The 13,576-nt window shown below is 37.3% G+C and overlaps 1 protein-coding gene across 7 annotated transcripts in view; it reads left to right on the forward strand.

Annotated features, from left to right (window-relative positions):
- The window catches only part of UNKL (unk like zinc finger), a 118,581-nt gene that overhangs the window by 28,542 nt on the left and 76,463 nt on the right, over positions 1-13,576 (forward strand). For all 7 annotated transcript variants that reach the window (XR_003569158.1, XM_027863235.1, XM_027863237.1 and 4 more), the window contains 2 exons: positions 3,849-4,025; positions 4,569-4,702. Coding sequence is in view for 6 of the 7 variants with exons in the window: in XM_027863235.1 (XP_027719036.1) it covers positions 3,849-4,025; positions 4,569-4,702 (311 nt within the window). In the remaining variant the exon portion in view is untranslated. The remainder of the gene's footprint in view (positions 1-3,848; positions 4,026-4,568; positions 4,703-13,576) is intronic.

Raw genomic sequence — 13,576 nt, forward strand, 5'->3', positions numbered from 1 at the left:
CATAGACTGCCTCCCTGATCCAGTCATCTCATAGCTGTATCCTATGGGTGCTGAGTGAAAAGATTACCTCTGGTGCCCTATACTCTGTCAGAGTATATAGTAAAGTTATTCAAAGCTGCTCTTTTAATGGTTGTTTATTAGCAGCATTGAATGAGCTTACAAAGAAGGAAGTTAAATTAGATTGAGCTTCTTGAGAGCATAAACTGTTTTTTGTCTTTCTTTGTGTGCCCAGTACATAGCCCAGTATCTGGCACATAGTAGGCACTTAATAAATACTTGTTGAATTGATTTCTTGTTAATAATAGCTGACATTTACTTTGTACTTAAGTTATAAAATTTTTACATACATTAATCTCATGATCTTCACAAGTCCAAGAGATGGGTAGTACGGGTTTTGTTATCCCCGTCTTACAAATGATAAAATTGAGGCCCAGTTGCCTCAATGAAATGACTACCCCATGGTCACATGACTAGTAAATGCCAGAGTTAGAATTCAAACCCAGGTCTTCTAGACTCTTAACTCTAGCACTCTATCCGGTAATCCCACTGCCTCTCTTTTTCAAAGGTTTGATACTGAAGATGCTAACATGACAGTTAAATGGGACCAAGAAATGTTGTGTTTGTAGGCAGATTAGCCTTATTATTGTCAGAGTGACAAAGTCCAAAAAATAGTAGAGGGAATTTGAACTGCACTGTATCCATCGGAACACTGACATTAAATATATCTTGTCTCCTTTTGGTTGCTTATAGAGTCCCTCTTTCCTTTTCCCTCATACTCACATAGTTTCTCTTTTGCTATTTACTCTCCTGTCTCAGCTTCTTCTGGTAAATCATACCCTGCTTCTTAATTCAAAATGAAATGAATACAAGAAGAGCAGAGGAGCAAGGGCTTTATTTAAAAAATTTGGCATTAAGCCTCTGAGGTGTTTTGGAATAGAAGTTCCTTAAAGCTATGTATTGTGTGTTTTTATTTTATTTTGGTGGTTTTATATACAACACATAATACTTAATGTAAATAATAACAGCTAAGAATCTCTGATAAAAATCTGGGATTGAGAAAAGGAATTGAATACTGTTATAAAAAGATTTAATGCAAAATACCTTTCAAATAATAAACATTTCTGCTATATTTAAAATGTTCATTTTACATAGCTTTTACTTGTATGGAGTACAAGAATGGCTCTCTGAACCAAAGCAAAGTATATCTTTACCTGTCAAGTTATAGGTTGTCTGGTCCAACCCCTCATTTTTGAGATGAGGAAACTAAGGGCAAGATAGGTGAAGTAAGTCTTCCAGGACTATACAGCCAGTTAAGTACTAAGGCACGATTTGAGCCCAACTTTTCCATACTTCAAGTCTGGTACTCTTTTCTACCACAGAGAATAAAAAAATAGTATAGAGAAGTTCAGAATATATCAGTTCACTCATTACTGAGTTAGGTCTTTGTGATCATTCCAAATAAATACAGATAGTGGCAGCAGCACTGATAACTTTAGGAAATAACATTGGATGGAAATTACAGTCAGAGAACAGCCACCTTTATATTAAACAATAGCTCTGAGACTTTTTAGGAGGAACTGAGTGTCCTATTCTGTCAGAGTGTGGTCACTATTCTGCTTGCTCTTTTTTATGGGGTTTAAAACTTCTTGTTGATGCAAAAAATTTTCTTAGCCATTTTTAGTAAATTGTGCTTCTGTGAAGAAGCTTAATTTTGTGAGATAATTTTAAAAATCAGTACTTCGCTATGTTTATTTGGGCCAAATAATTTATAAATAGAGCTTTGCTCTGTTGGCATGAGCTTGTCTACTCTGACTTTTTTTTTTAACTAGCAAATTGTTGTAACTTCACATTTTCTCAACTTCTGAAAGTTTAATGAGATAATCAATTCTTTGGAAGTAAAAAGATAGAATGGTGTAAACATAAGTACAGTTAAATTCTTTGGAAGATTTTGTTTTTCCATTGAAGTCATATTTTCAGGATCAAATTGGAATTCTAACTTCTCTTTCCTCATTGTGCACTCGTTTTCTTCCCTGTTCTGATTGCCAAGTCTCTATTGTTATTTTCCTTCCCGTCTCTGTGTTCCTTAAATCTGGTTCTCTGACTATCTTTCTCCCTAAGTTACTCATTTTTTATTCTCCCTCCTAATCCAACAATACCATATATCATGGATTCAGTTCTTCTCCATGTGGATGACTCCCAGATTTATATATGTATCCCTAATCTCTCTCTTGAAATCTAGTCCCATTCACATATTCTACCTGTATGCTGGATATAACCACCTGATAACCTGTAGGCATCTCGGTTGTCAGCATGTACAAAATGGAAACTCACATTGCCATGAAAAACCTCCCCCTTCTAAATGGCCAATTGCCAATGACAAAGCTACCATCTTTCTACCAGGTTCTCAATGTCAGAGTTATCCTTGACTTTCTCTCTTCCTCAACCTCCGTATCTAATCACTTGCCAAGTTGTCTTGATTGTGTCTCCACAAGGCCTCTCATTCATCCCCTTCAGTCTATTCACATAGCTTCTCCCCAAGTTTAGGCCCTTATCACTTTTCACCTGCATTGTTATAATCCTTTTCTAATTTGCCTCTCCCTTCCCATCATCCCCCATCTTTATCGAGTTAACAAGGAAAAAATATAAAATCCTCAGTGTGGCATTTAATACCCTCCATTATTTGTATCCTCCCTAGTTTTCCAATGTTATTTCATATTACTTTTCTTGAGACACTCTCCATTCTAGTCACATTGGCCTGCCAGCTTTTTCCAGCACTTTTTATTCCATCTCCCTCCTCTCATGCTTTTATACAAGTACCCCTGCCCTCCATCCATTCTCACTTCAGCTTTGTGGGATCCCTAGCTTCCTTGAAAATACAGATTGACTCTATGAATCAGGCAATTAATAGCAGGTCATCACTCCTTCTTTAAATTTGTACACTTTACTTTTTGTTTTTACTAACCTGTTAATGTGTCACCTCAGTAGAATATAAGCTACTTAACAGCAAATTCTTTTTTTCTTTGTATCTCTGGTTCCTAGCATTAATATCTTGAATATAGTAGGAGCATAGAAAATGTCTATTGAATTAAATAATAAATTTTAATATATTTTATAACATGTGAAGTTTATTTTTAAAAATATAATGTAGCTTTTTCATTTAAAATTATCTTACATGCCCCCTATTTTAAACCTAAAGTACCTGAGATCCTCATATTTTTAACTTAACAGACTCTCTATTTGAGGGAGAGGACTGGTTTGAAATCTTTCAGAGCGGGTGCCCAATTACTACTTGTTCAGGTTGTAGATACTCAATTTTGCCTGTTTTAAAGATGCTCATGAGGCATTTTTTGATCTCATTGAAGTTAATCACTTTATTCAGTGTTAGTCTAGGTGAGAGATTTTTCCCCTTGGCCAGGGAAGACAAATTGTACTGTTCCATACCAATTGACATAATAGTAATGTAAAAAACATGGTTACCCTACTGTGTTTTCATTAACTTTTATTCTTTGAATGCTAATAAATGTAAACTAAGTGATTTAGTTTGACTAGCTTTCAGATGTATTATAGAGATTATTTAATAAGAAAGTAACTTTTCTATTTTAATATTATCTAACTTTTATCAGTGATATATTTGTAATGTATATTAGATAATTTTACACTGAGCTAAGTGATCAAGTAACTGCTTTAATTATCAAAAGTACCCATAGGTGGAAGAATTCCTTTTCAGCTTCCATAGTGAAGAAAATTAGAGTTGACTAAGGACCAAATATGTAAATGAGGCTATATTAGAACTAATACTTTATAAGATTGTTAAGAACTGGATATAATTTTGTTTTCCTATTTTGCAGATGTCCTTATTTACATCGGACCACTGGGGACACTGAAAGAAAGTATCATCTCAGATATTACAAGACTGGTACATGTATACATGAAACAGATGCTCGTGGCCATTGTGTGAAGAATGGACTCCATTGTGCCTTTGCTCATGGCCCTCTTGATCTTAGACCACCAGTATATGATATAAGGTGAATTAATCTTTTTTCAACCAAGTGTTGTAACCAAGCTCCTCATTTGTGTAACTGTTCTATAGTGGTTTCTACAGTAGAGCCAGTTTAGGTACCACCTTTTTTGATGATCATTTGCCTAAACAGTTAAACTTTTGAGCAGTTATTTTATTTTTTATAGGATGTTTTACTAATTATGTTGCACTAATACTGCTGAATTTAACTTCAGGGAACCTACTAAATATACTATGTTGTGAGATAACATCCCTAAAAGAAGCTAATAATTCAAAATACATTCTGATACTTATTTAGGAAATAAAGTCCTTAATAAAGCCTCTGGGAGTCAGGTGATATGTGGGATCCCAGGAGTGTTGGGGGGGGTTTCCTTGGTTTCCTGCTAGTGACATCAACTATCCAGGACACACTAGGTAGCAGCTGTCTTTAGTGGATCTTAGGGCTCCAAAGAGTGACATAATAAAATGAATTTAAACATTTTATTTAAAGACTTTTAAAGAAAGGGAGTCTGACGATTTAATATCTGTAAACTGACTTGTTTGATTTTAGGGAACTTCAGGCACAAGAAGCCTTACAAAATGGCCAGCTGGGCAGTGGCGACAGCATTCCTGATTTACAACCTGGAGTCTTAGCTAGCCAGGCAATGATAGAAAAAATCCTTGGGGAAGATCCCAGGTGGCAAGGTAATATTCTATCCTTCAGCCTCCTTACCTCTTGCTGCATCTGTCCTTGTGTTGGTTTTGTTGAGGACTTAATCGTAAAGGTGAATTGAAATACACTGTACCATCCCCAAAATAAACTCTTCCTGTGTTTTGGACGTATATGTTTGCACTGATTCAATATTATCATTTTGGGGGGTTTCTAGAATTAAAGGGACATTTTTATACCCTTAATATTGTTAGTAATCTTTGTTTTCATCTATGTGGTACTCCTTCCACTATACTGTTGTCTCTGTTTTGCTATGAGTCTGCCGTATGGATATGTTACAGGGTATGGTGGAGGGCTTCTTCTTTTTTTCATCTCGAGGGTATCAGTATACTATTCACCTTTACTGTCAGTTCTGTCTCTTTCTTGATGTTACTGGCTCTCACCTTTTAGTCATACATGTTCCTAATGATATCTTTTACTCCAGTTCTTAAATGTAAGTCCTTGATAACAACATGTATACAACTTGCCTGCAACTATATGTAATTTGCCATTGCCCTTGGAGTGGAATTGTAAACCTTAATTTTTCTGAGATCGTTGTGTCCCTTGATTTGCAGCCATATAGCATCATTGGAAGAATATTGGTATTAAAAACAAAACTTTTCTAGTTGTGAGCAGTTTGGGAATTATTGAAAACACTGCACATTTTTCCACTAACTGTTATTTTATCTGATGACAAAAACATTGTATGTACATAAATAGTAAACCCATCTGTTGGTTATTCTGCATTGCTAGGGTGTGAATGACATTTATTTTAGTGTTACAGACTTGTGTAAGGAAGAAGTTCTGGCTTTGATTTTTTTGCTTAACTTTTATAGACCATTCTATTTGAAACAGGTCCTGTTGTAAGACTCATTGCATTATTTGGAGTTGTCTTGAAACATGCCACCTTGAACTATTGCCTCTGTGCTTCAGTTTTGCATTTAATATTTTTGTTTTAATAGTTTTTTTTATTTTTAATATTATTTTTGTTTGAATATTTTTCAATCAACCAGTCAGTAACATTTGTTGAGTATCTTCTATATGCCTTGTACTATGCTAAGTGTTGGAGATGCAAAGAAAGTAAAAGATAGGCTCTGCTCTGGAGGAGCTCACAATCTAGTGGGGGGGACAATGTGTAAACATCTATGTACAAGCTATATATAGGACAAGAAGGAAGGCAGTAGAATTAATAGGGGTTAGGAAAGGCTTCTTGTAGAAGGTGAGATTTTAACTGGAGCTTGAAGGAAACCAGGAGGCAGAGATGAGGAGGAAGAACATCCCAGGCATGGGGGCCAGACAGGGAGAATGCCCAGATTTGGGAGATGGGAGTGTCTTGTTCAAAGAACAACAAGGAGCTGGATCATAGAGTATGTGGGAGAAGGTGATTATAAGGTATAAAAAAGACTGGAAAAGTGGATGGGGGGGAGAGGAGAGGGTCAGGTTACGAACGGCTTTGAAAGTCAAACAGGATTTTATATTTGATCCTGGAGGTGATAAGGATGCCCTGGAGTTTATTCAGTAGGGAGGGTGACATACTCAGATTTGTGCTTAAGGAAGACCAATCTGATACCTGAGTGGAGGATGGCCTGTAGTGAGGAGAGACCTGTGGCAGGAAAATCAACCAGCAGATTATTACAGAGTTCAGGTGTGAGGTTATTAGGGCCTACACCATGGTGGTGGCAGTGTCAGGGGAGAGAAGGCGGCACATGGAAGAGATATTGCAAAAGTGAAATTGGCCCTGGAAACAGATTGGTATGGGGAATGAGAGAGAAGAGTTGAAGATGACACCTACGTTTTGAGCTTGGGTGACTGAGAGGATGGTGGTATCTGCACCAATAATAGGAAAGTTTGGAAAGGGGGAAGGTTTTAGAGAAAAGATAATGATTTCCATTTTGGACATTGACTTTAAATTGCTACAAGACATCCAGTTTGAGATGTTCAATAGGCAATTGGAAATAAGAAATTGGAGGTCTTCAGAGAGATTGGGGCTGGATATGTAGATTTGAGAGTCATCAGTATAGAGTTGATTGAATCCATGATTGCTGAGGAGATCACCAAGTGAAATAATATAGAAAGAGAAGAGAAGGCAGCCCAGGATAGAGCTCTGTGGGACATCACAGTTAGTTGGCATGACTTGGATGAAGATTCATCAAAGACTGAAAAGAAATAGATAGATAGGAGAAGAAGGAGGTAAGAGTTGTGTCATGAACACCTTGAGAGAAGAAAGTATCAAGGAAAAGAGGGTGATAGATGGTGCCAAAACCTGCAGAGAGGTCAAGAAAGAAGATGATTCAGAAAAGGCTATTAGATTTGATGAGAGATTATTAGTTAACTTTGGAAGAGCAGTTTCAGTTGAATGATGAGGTTGGGAGCTAGAATGTAGAGAACTAAGAGTAAGTGGGAAGGAAGTGAGAGGTACCTAACATAGTTGGCCTTCTCACGGAGTGTAGCCACAAAGGGAGGAGATATTTATCAAGTAATAGCCAGTAGGGATGGATGGGTTTATCAAGTGAGAGTTTTTGGAAGATTAGGGAGACATGCATGTTTGTAGGCAGTAGGGAAGCAGCCAGCAGATAGGGAGAGACTGAAGATAAGTGAGAAATGAGGATGATAGAGAGTGATCTGCTGATGGAGACTAGATAGAATGAGATTACTTCTTCACATAGAAGGGTTTACCTTGTCCAGGAGAAGGGCTACCTATCCAGGAAAGATAAGGGTGAAGGAGGAGATATTGGCAGAAGACATTTGGGCAGTGTGAGGTAAGGAAGAGGAGGAAGAAGAAGCTCTTGGCAAATTGCCTAAAGTTTAAAAAACTAAAATAGGAGGCAAGGGTCTCAGCTGAGAGAGGAAGCCATGAGAGGTTTGAGGAGGGATGAACAGATTGGAAGAACTTCTGTGGAGGCACAGTGAGTTTATTAGGAAGGTGTAAAAGTACTAGTGAGGACCCAGTTAAGATTGTGTTACATAAATTTGTTATGGTTGCAGTCAGCACAGTTTCATGATTTTCTCCAACTTTGTTCAGCAGTACATGTGTGGGAGTGAAAGTGGCAGATGACAGGAGGGAATTGGCCATACGATAAGGGGCTAAGAGACTTAAGAAAAGAGGACAGTGTGGAATTTAATTGGTTCACCAAGGATCAAGATGGGGAATGGAGAAGAGTGTGGTTAGTGCAGGAGTGATGGCCTGGGAGAGAACTGAAGGGGTCAAGGGATTGGAAGTCCCTGTGTGAATGGAGAACAAGGTTTGGGGTTGCAAGGCAAAAATAGAATGACAGTAGATTCTGATGAGGTAAGGGAATTTCAGAGATCACAAAAAGGGAGGTGGAGCATCTGTGGATGACAGCAAGATCAAAAATATGAACATTTTTGTTGGGGAGTGGAGGAGAAGATTGTCAGAAGTGAATAAGTTGAGGAACTGTGAGTTTGGGGTTCTTGAGGGACTGTCATTATATATGTTAAGTTCTCTAGTATGAGGGCAGGAATTGGAGTGGAGAGAGAGGCTGTGAGCCAGTCCCTGAACTCATGGAGGAAAGTTTACTTTGTTTTAATGCCACTAGTCTATCTAATAGATTCTGGTCAGGTAAGGGTTATTTTAAGTCTGTCTAATGGATTCTGATCAGGTAAGGGCTATTTAATAACCTTTCTGCTTCATCTCTCCCCTTTACAGTCTCCTCCAAGGATATGCTGCAGTAGCATCCTTAATGTTCTTGTCTGATTTTAGCACTATCTCACTTAAAAACTTTGAGTAGCTTCTCATTTCATATAAGATAAAATAGAGACTCTTTAGCTTGTTATTTAAGGCCCTCCATAATTTCATTTCAATCTTATTGGAGCAATCTTTTCAGCCTTTTTTCATTTAGTTTCTCTTCATGCACTCTATTTTAGCTAAACTGGACTACTAGCTGCTCTTTGATTTTCGTCCTCCCTCTCACACTCTCTACAACGACTGGCATGTACTTCATATTGCCTTTTGAAAGTCTTCTCTTACTTCAAGACCCAACTTGCTTGCCACTTCCTCCATGAAGTCCTTTCTGATTACGATTGTTCACTTTCCTCTGCTGAACATGAAGTGGGATCTCTCCCTCTTCAGTTATGCTTAGGTTACTTTGAACCTTTCCTTTGCCTTTTATACAGTCTGCTTTAGATCATACCTCATTTCTGTACAGGTCTTTCCTTTTCCTTCCGTCATAGAAAAGAAGTTTGGTATAGAGCACTGACTGGCCTTGAGGAACTGAGTTTGAATCCTGCCCTAGATAATTATTAGCTTCAAGTCACTTAATCTCTTTGAGCCTCAGTTTCCTTAAGTGGAAAATTAAAATACTATCTCACAGGGTTGTTGTTAGGGTTAAATGAGTTATGTACATTAAGTGCTTTGCAAACCTTCAAGTGGGTATATGAATGAATGAATGGAAAAAGTATTAAGTGCTTCCTATATGCCAAGCATTGTGTGAAGTCTTGGGGATATAAATATTAAAGCAAACATTGTCTTTCTCTTCAAAAAGACATTACATTACAATGAAAAACAGCTTAGGGGAATGGTAGCCAAAGAGGGTTATTTTGGTTTGGAGAGGATAGTAGACTGACACACCGTATCCAAGAACAAGATTTAATTTGACCATGACTTTAGAAATAGGGATTGGGGGGAGAGGAAAGGAAAGTGGGTTAAGAGGCAGTAGAGGAGATAGTGAAGTGATACCTAGGGCTTTCCAAAAATAGGGTTCTAGATGAAGCATTCATCAATAGGGAGAGTAGAGGGCCCAAGTGGAAGCTCCTTCAGAGCCAGGCTGTTGGTAAGAAGAGTGTGGAGGGAGGTGGCCAGAGAGGAGGAATGTCAGCTAGGATTATTATTAACACCATCATCATTGTTATTAAACTCCTTTAGAGCAGAGACTGTTGTTTTTTGTTTTTTTTTTTAATTCCCGGTGTCTACTAATAATAATAGCCAATACCCGGTGTCTACTAATAATAATATCCAATAGCCAATAATAATAGCCAATAATAGCCAATAGTAATACTTTATTGTTTGCAAAGTGCTTTGCATCCTATATTATCTCATTTGATCTTCACATCAACCTTATAAAGTAGTTGCTTTTTTTTAATCCCCATTTTACAGATGAGGAAACAGGCTGAGAGTTAAGTGACTTGCCCACAGGGTCACAAGTAATGATTGTCTGAGTTATGATTTGAATTCAGGTCTTTCTGAATTCTTTATCTAATTCTACTTTCTTTCTCAAGTCCAACACCCTATCTACTATACCACCCCGCTGCCTAGCACATCAGAGATGTTTCAATTGAATTAACATGAGTTCCTCATATTTAAATAGGCTTGAATACCAAATCCTCCACCAGAAGTCCTACCGTGGTGCTTTATCATGGTTTGGGTTTTTTTGAAGACCAATTCCAATAGAATATAAGCTCTGGCAATTACTGTCAAGTTAGAAAGGCTTTGAGTACATTCCCTCTTAGCAGATTTAATGTCTTTCATCTGTTGGCTAGCCTTGCTAAATGTGGAGAGGGTTATCAGGAGTAATTTGGCTGTCAGGTGATGCATTTTCTCAGTAATGGTAGCTTATGAAGGCAGTCTCCTGAGGTACAGAGGAGTTGTCATCTTCTTTGGTAGAGGTCTAATACCCATCCTGAAGGAATCATGGCAGCTGAATACCATATAATTTTTAAAAACTGAATAAAACCTTCCACATTTTCATTTGATTTCACTCCAGTTTTCATTATTTGTCTTATGAGGCAGTGTGCTATAGCAAAAAGAATGTTGGGTTTGGAATAGGATCTGCATTCTGATCTTGGCTGTGCCATTTATTAGCTGAATTATCTTGGGCAGGTCACTTGACGTCATTGAGCCTTGATTTTCTTAGAAAAGGTTTGCATTGCTTCCCTACCCTCATCTTTTTATTAGAGCAGTTGTATTTGTACTACTCTTTCTGTGTTTTATTTTTTAATCATTGTACTGGTCTTTCTTGTTGTGAGGAGATGGGATAAAAATATTTTGTGGCTGTAAAGCAGTATGTAAATATTATCTCTTTTTAAAATGATAATTATTTTCAGCAAAAAATGTTAAAAAAAAATCAAAACCCTTAAGCAAAATAGCACAAAAAATTCATTGAGAGTGATTGTGCATGAATCCATATGCTTCTTGTGTCTTTTTGTCTAGACCTGTGGTTCCATTGGTGTAGTGAAGTACCTGTGAGGATTCTCTTTCTACTTATCAAATCAGTTGTTTTGTAACTTACTATCTTAGAGAATTCTTCATTATTATTCTCTTTTATTCTTCTGTCTATTCTCTCTTATTTACCATTTGTTAAAGGACATGAATGTTTTCTTCTTTTTAGTTTAGGTACTATTAATGTTGATTGGATTTAACCTTAGTGTCATTGCTATTAAGTGCTGTCTTCAGTTATGCAGTTGAAGTCAGTGTGTTTATACTTTTTGGTTCTCCTCATTTCTTTTGGGTTTTTCCATGTTTCTTTTAATTTCTAGCACACTTTCTTATGGCATGATCCTATTTCATTACATTATTTTTTTTTTCTTTTGCAGTGGACCCATGATTTAATTGATTAGAGGAAACTCTAATGTGAGAAACCTCCTCCCTACCTCCAATTGATGCAGATAGACATTTCCAGCTCATCAGTAGTATAGACTTGCCTCGAGCCACCAAGAGGTTTAGCGTCCTGCTCATGGTCTCATAGCTAGCATGGGTTCCAGGCAGGTCTTAAACGTATAGAGAGTCCACACTACCTTATCTCTTGCTTCTCCAGTCCATCTGGCCATGTCACTCTCCTTTCAAAAACTCCATTGCTCTGTATTGTCTCTGAGATGAAAAACATTGAGTATTTCAGGAAAGAATCAAAAAATTTGAGATGTGGAAGGAAACTCAAAGGCCATTTAGTCCAACCCATACACAAAAGGAAAACTATACCACTGCATGCCTGGCAGGTGGTTGTTCAGCCTCTGTTTTAATTCTTCAAGAAGAAATCTGCCACCTCTCCATGCAGCTCATTCTACTTCTGCACAGCTTTCATTGTCTCTTTGTAGCTCCTACTCATCACTCCTGGTTTGGCTCTCTGAGACCAAATAGAACGAATTTAATTTTTCCAGAGGAGATACTTGAAGACAGCTGTCTTCTAAACATGCCTAATTCTTTCAACCAGTTCTTACATGACATGGACTCAGTGACTTTCTTTTTGTCCTTTTCTGAATGCTCTCTAGCTTGTCAGTGTCCTTCTTATCCTGTTGCCAAGAACTAAGCACACTGTCACACGAGAGCAGGGTCCAGTGAAGGCATTAACTCTATGTTTTTGGAAGGTACGCCCCTTTTAATGCAGCCCAACATGTTTTGTTTTTCTTGGGTTTGTTTTTGTGTGTTTGGGGTTGATTTTTTTTTTTGTTTTGTTTTTTTTGGCTGCCACATTACACTGCTGGCTCATATTGAACTTGCATTCCACTAAAACTCTCAGATCTTTTTTAGAACTGCTGTCTAACCATGCCTTCTCCATCTTATAAAGTTAATTTTTTTTCATAACCAAGTATAAGATTTTACATATATCCATATTGAATTTTATCTTAATAGATACAACCCAGTGTTTTATCCTGTCAGGATTCTTTTGGATAGTGCTTGATCCAGTGTGTTAGCTATCCCTGCTAGCTTTCTGTCATTTGCAAAGTTGATGAATAAACTTTTCCTTTATCTAAGGCAATTGATAAAAATGTTAAATAGCACAGGGGCAAGTATAGATCCTTGGAGTATGCTGCATCCATAACAGCTACATATTGAGAAATCCAAATAGTTCAAATTCATCTAATTATACTGTCTAATCTGCACCTTCTCTTTAAGAGTAGTATTGAAAGTTTTGTTAAAATCTAGGTAAACTATATCCATAGCATTGCTATTAAGTGAAGTTAGAGTGGTTTGACCTATTCTTCAATTAATCCATCCTGGTTCTTTGTAAATCATTTCTCTTCTAGATCTAGTTCACTAACCATCTCTTTATTGATCCAATCTAGAATTTTCCCAGGAATTGAAGTCAGACTCACTAGCCTATAGTTTGTAGGCTATTCTATACCCTTAAAAAAATGGTACATTTGATCTTTTCCCATATCTTGCGGTACTTAATAACTCTATTTTCCATGTTCTTTTGGTACCCAAGGATGTGGTTCATCTGGGCCAGGTGACTTATACTCTCTTACTATCTCCTTACTTATATTGAGTGTCAACCCCCTATTAGCCATTTTTCTTCTTTCGTTTCCAAGATAAAAGTCATTATCTTTGTCAGGGAAAACAGAAACAAAATTAGAACTGAACGCTCAGCCAGCTGTAATTATCCCCATAACCCCAAGCAAAGATTCTGCCCCTCCTTTTTCTACCAGTAGAGCTAAAAATCTGTTTTTGTTCTTAACTTCCCATCTTCAGCCCAAGTTAGTTTTAAGTTTTAGCATTTCTGACACTATTTTTATGACATTGCTGTGCTTTTATATTAATTCTCTATTACCTGAGCTTGTTTGCTTTAGTTTTCTGAGCATTTCTTTTAAAAGCCCAACCTGTCTGATGAGTTCCCTCTGCGTCAACACCAGTCTCTTCAGACAGATACTTTTTTCCTTCTCACTGGTATTTCTCTGTGTGTCTTCAGAATTTTATTCTTGAACGTCTCCTCTCCCTTCTCTGAAGCATTTTAGCCCACGGGATCCCACCTCCCTCTTGCTCTGAACTCTTTGAAACCTGCTTTCTCAAATATACTTAAATTTTCTTTCCTTTATCACAAACTCTAGGAGGGAATAGTTAGTTCCCTTTAGGGTTACCAATTATTTCCACTCCAGCATCACTTCTTTCCTGTTAGAGTAAAACCCAGCGTAGAATTTCC

Source organism: Vombatus ursinus, unplaced genomic scaffold, assembly GCF_900497805.2.
Source record: "Vombatus ursinus unplaced genomic scaffold, bare-nosed wombat genome assembly UNPS02014770.1, whole genome shotgun sequence".
NCBI lineage: Eukaryota > Metazoa > Chordata > Mammalia > Diprotodontia > Vombatidae > Vombatus > Vombatus ursinus.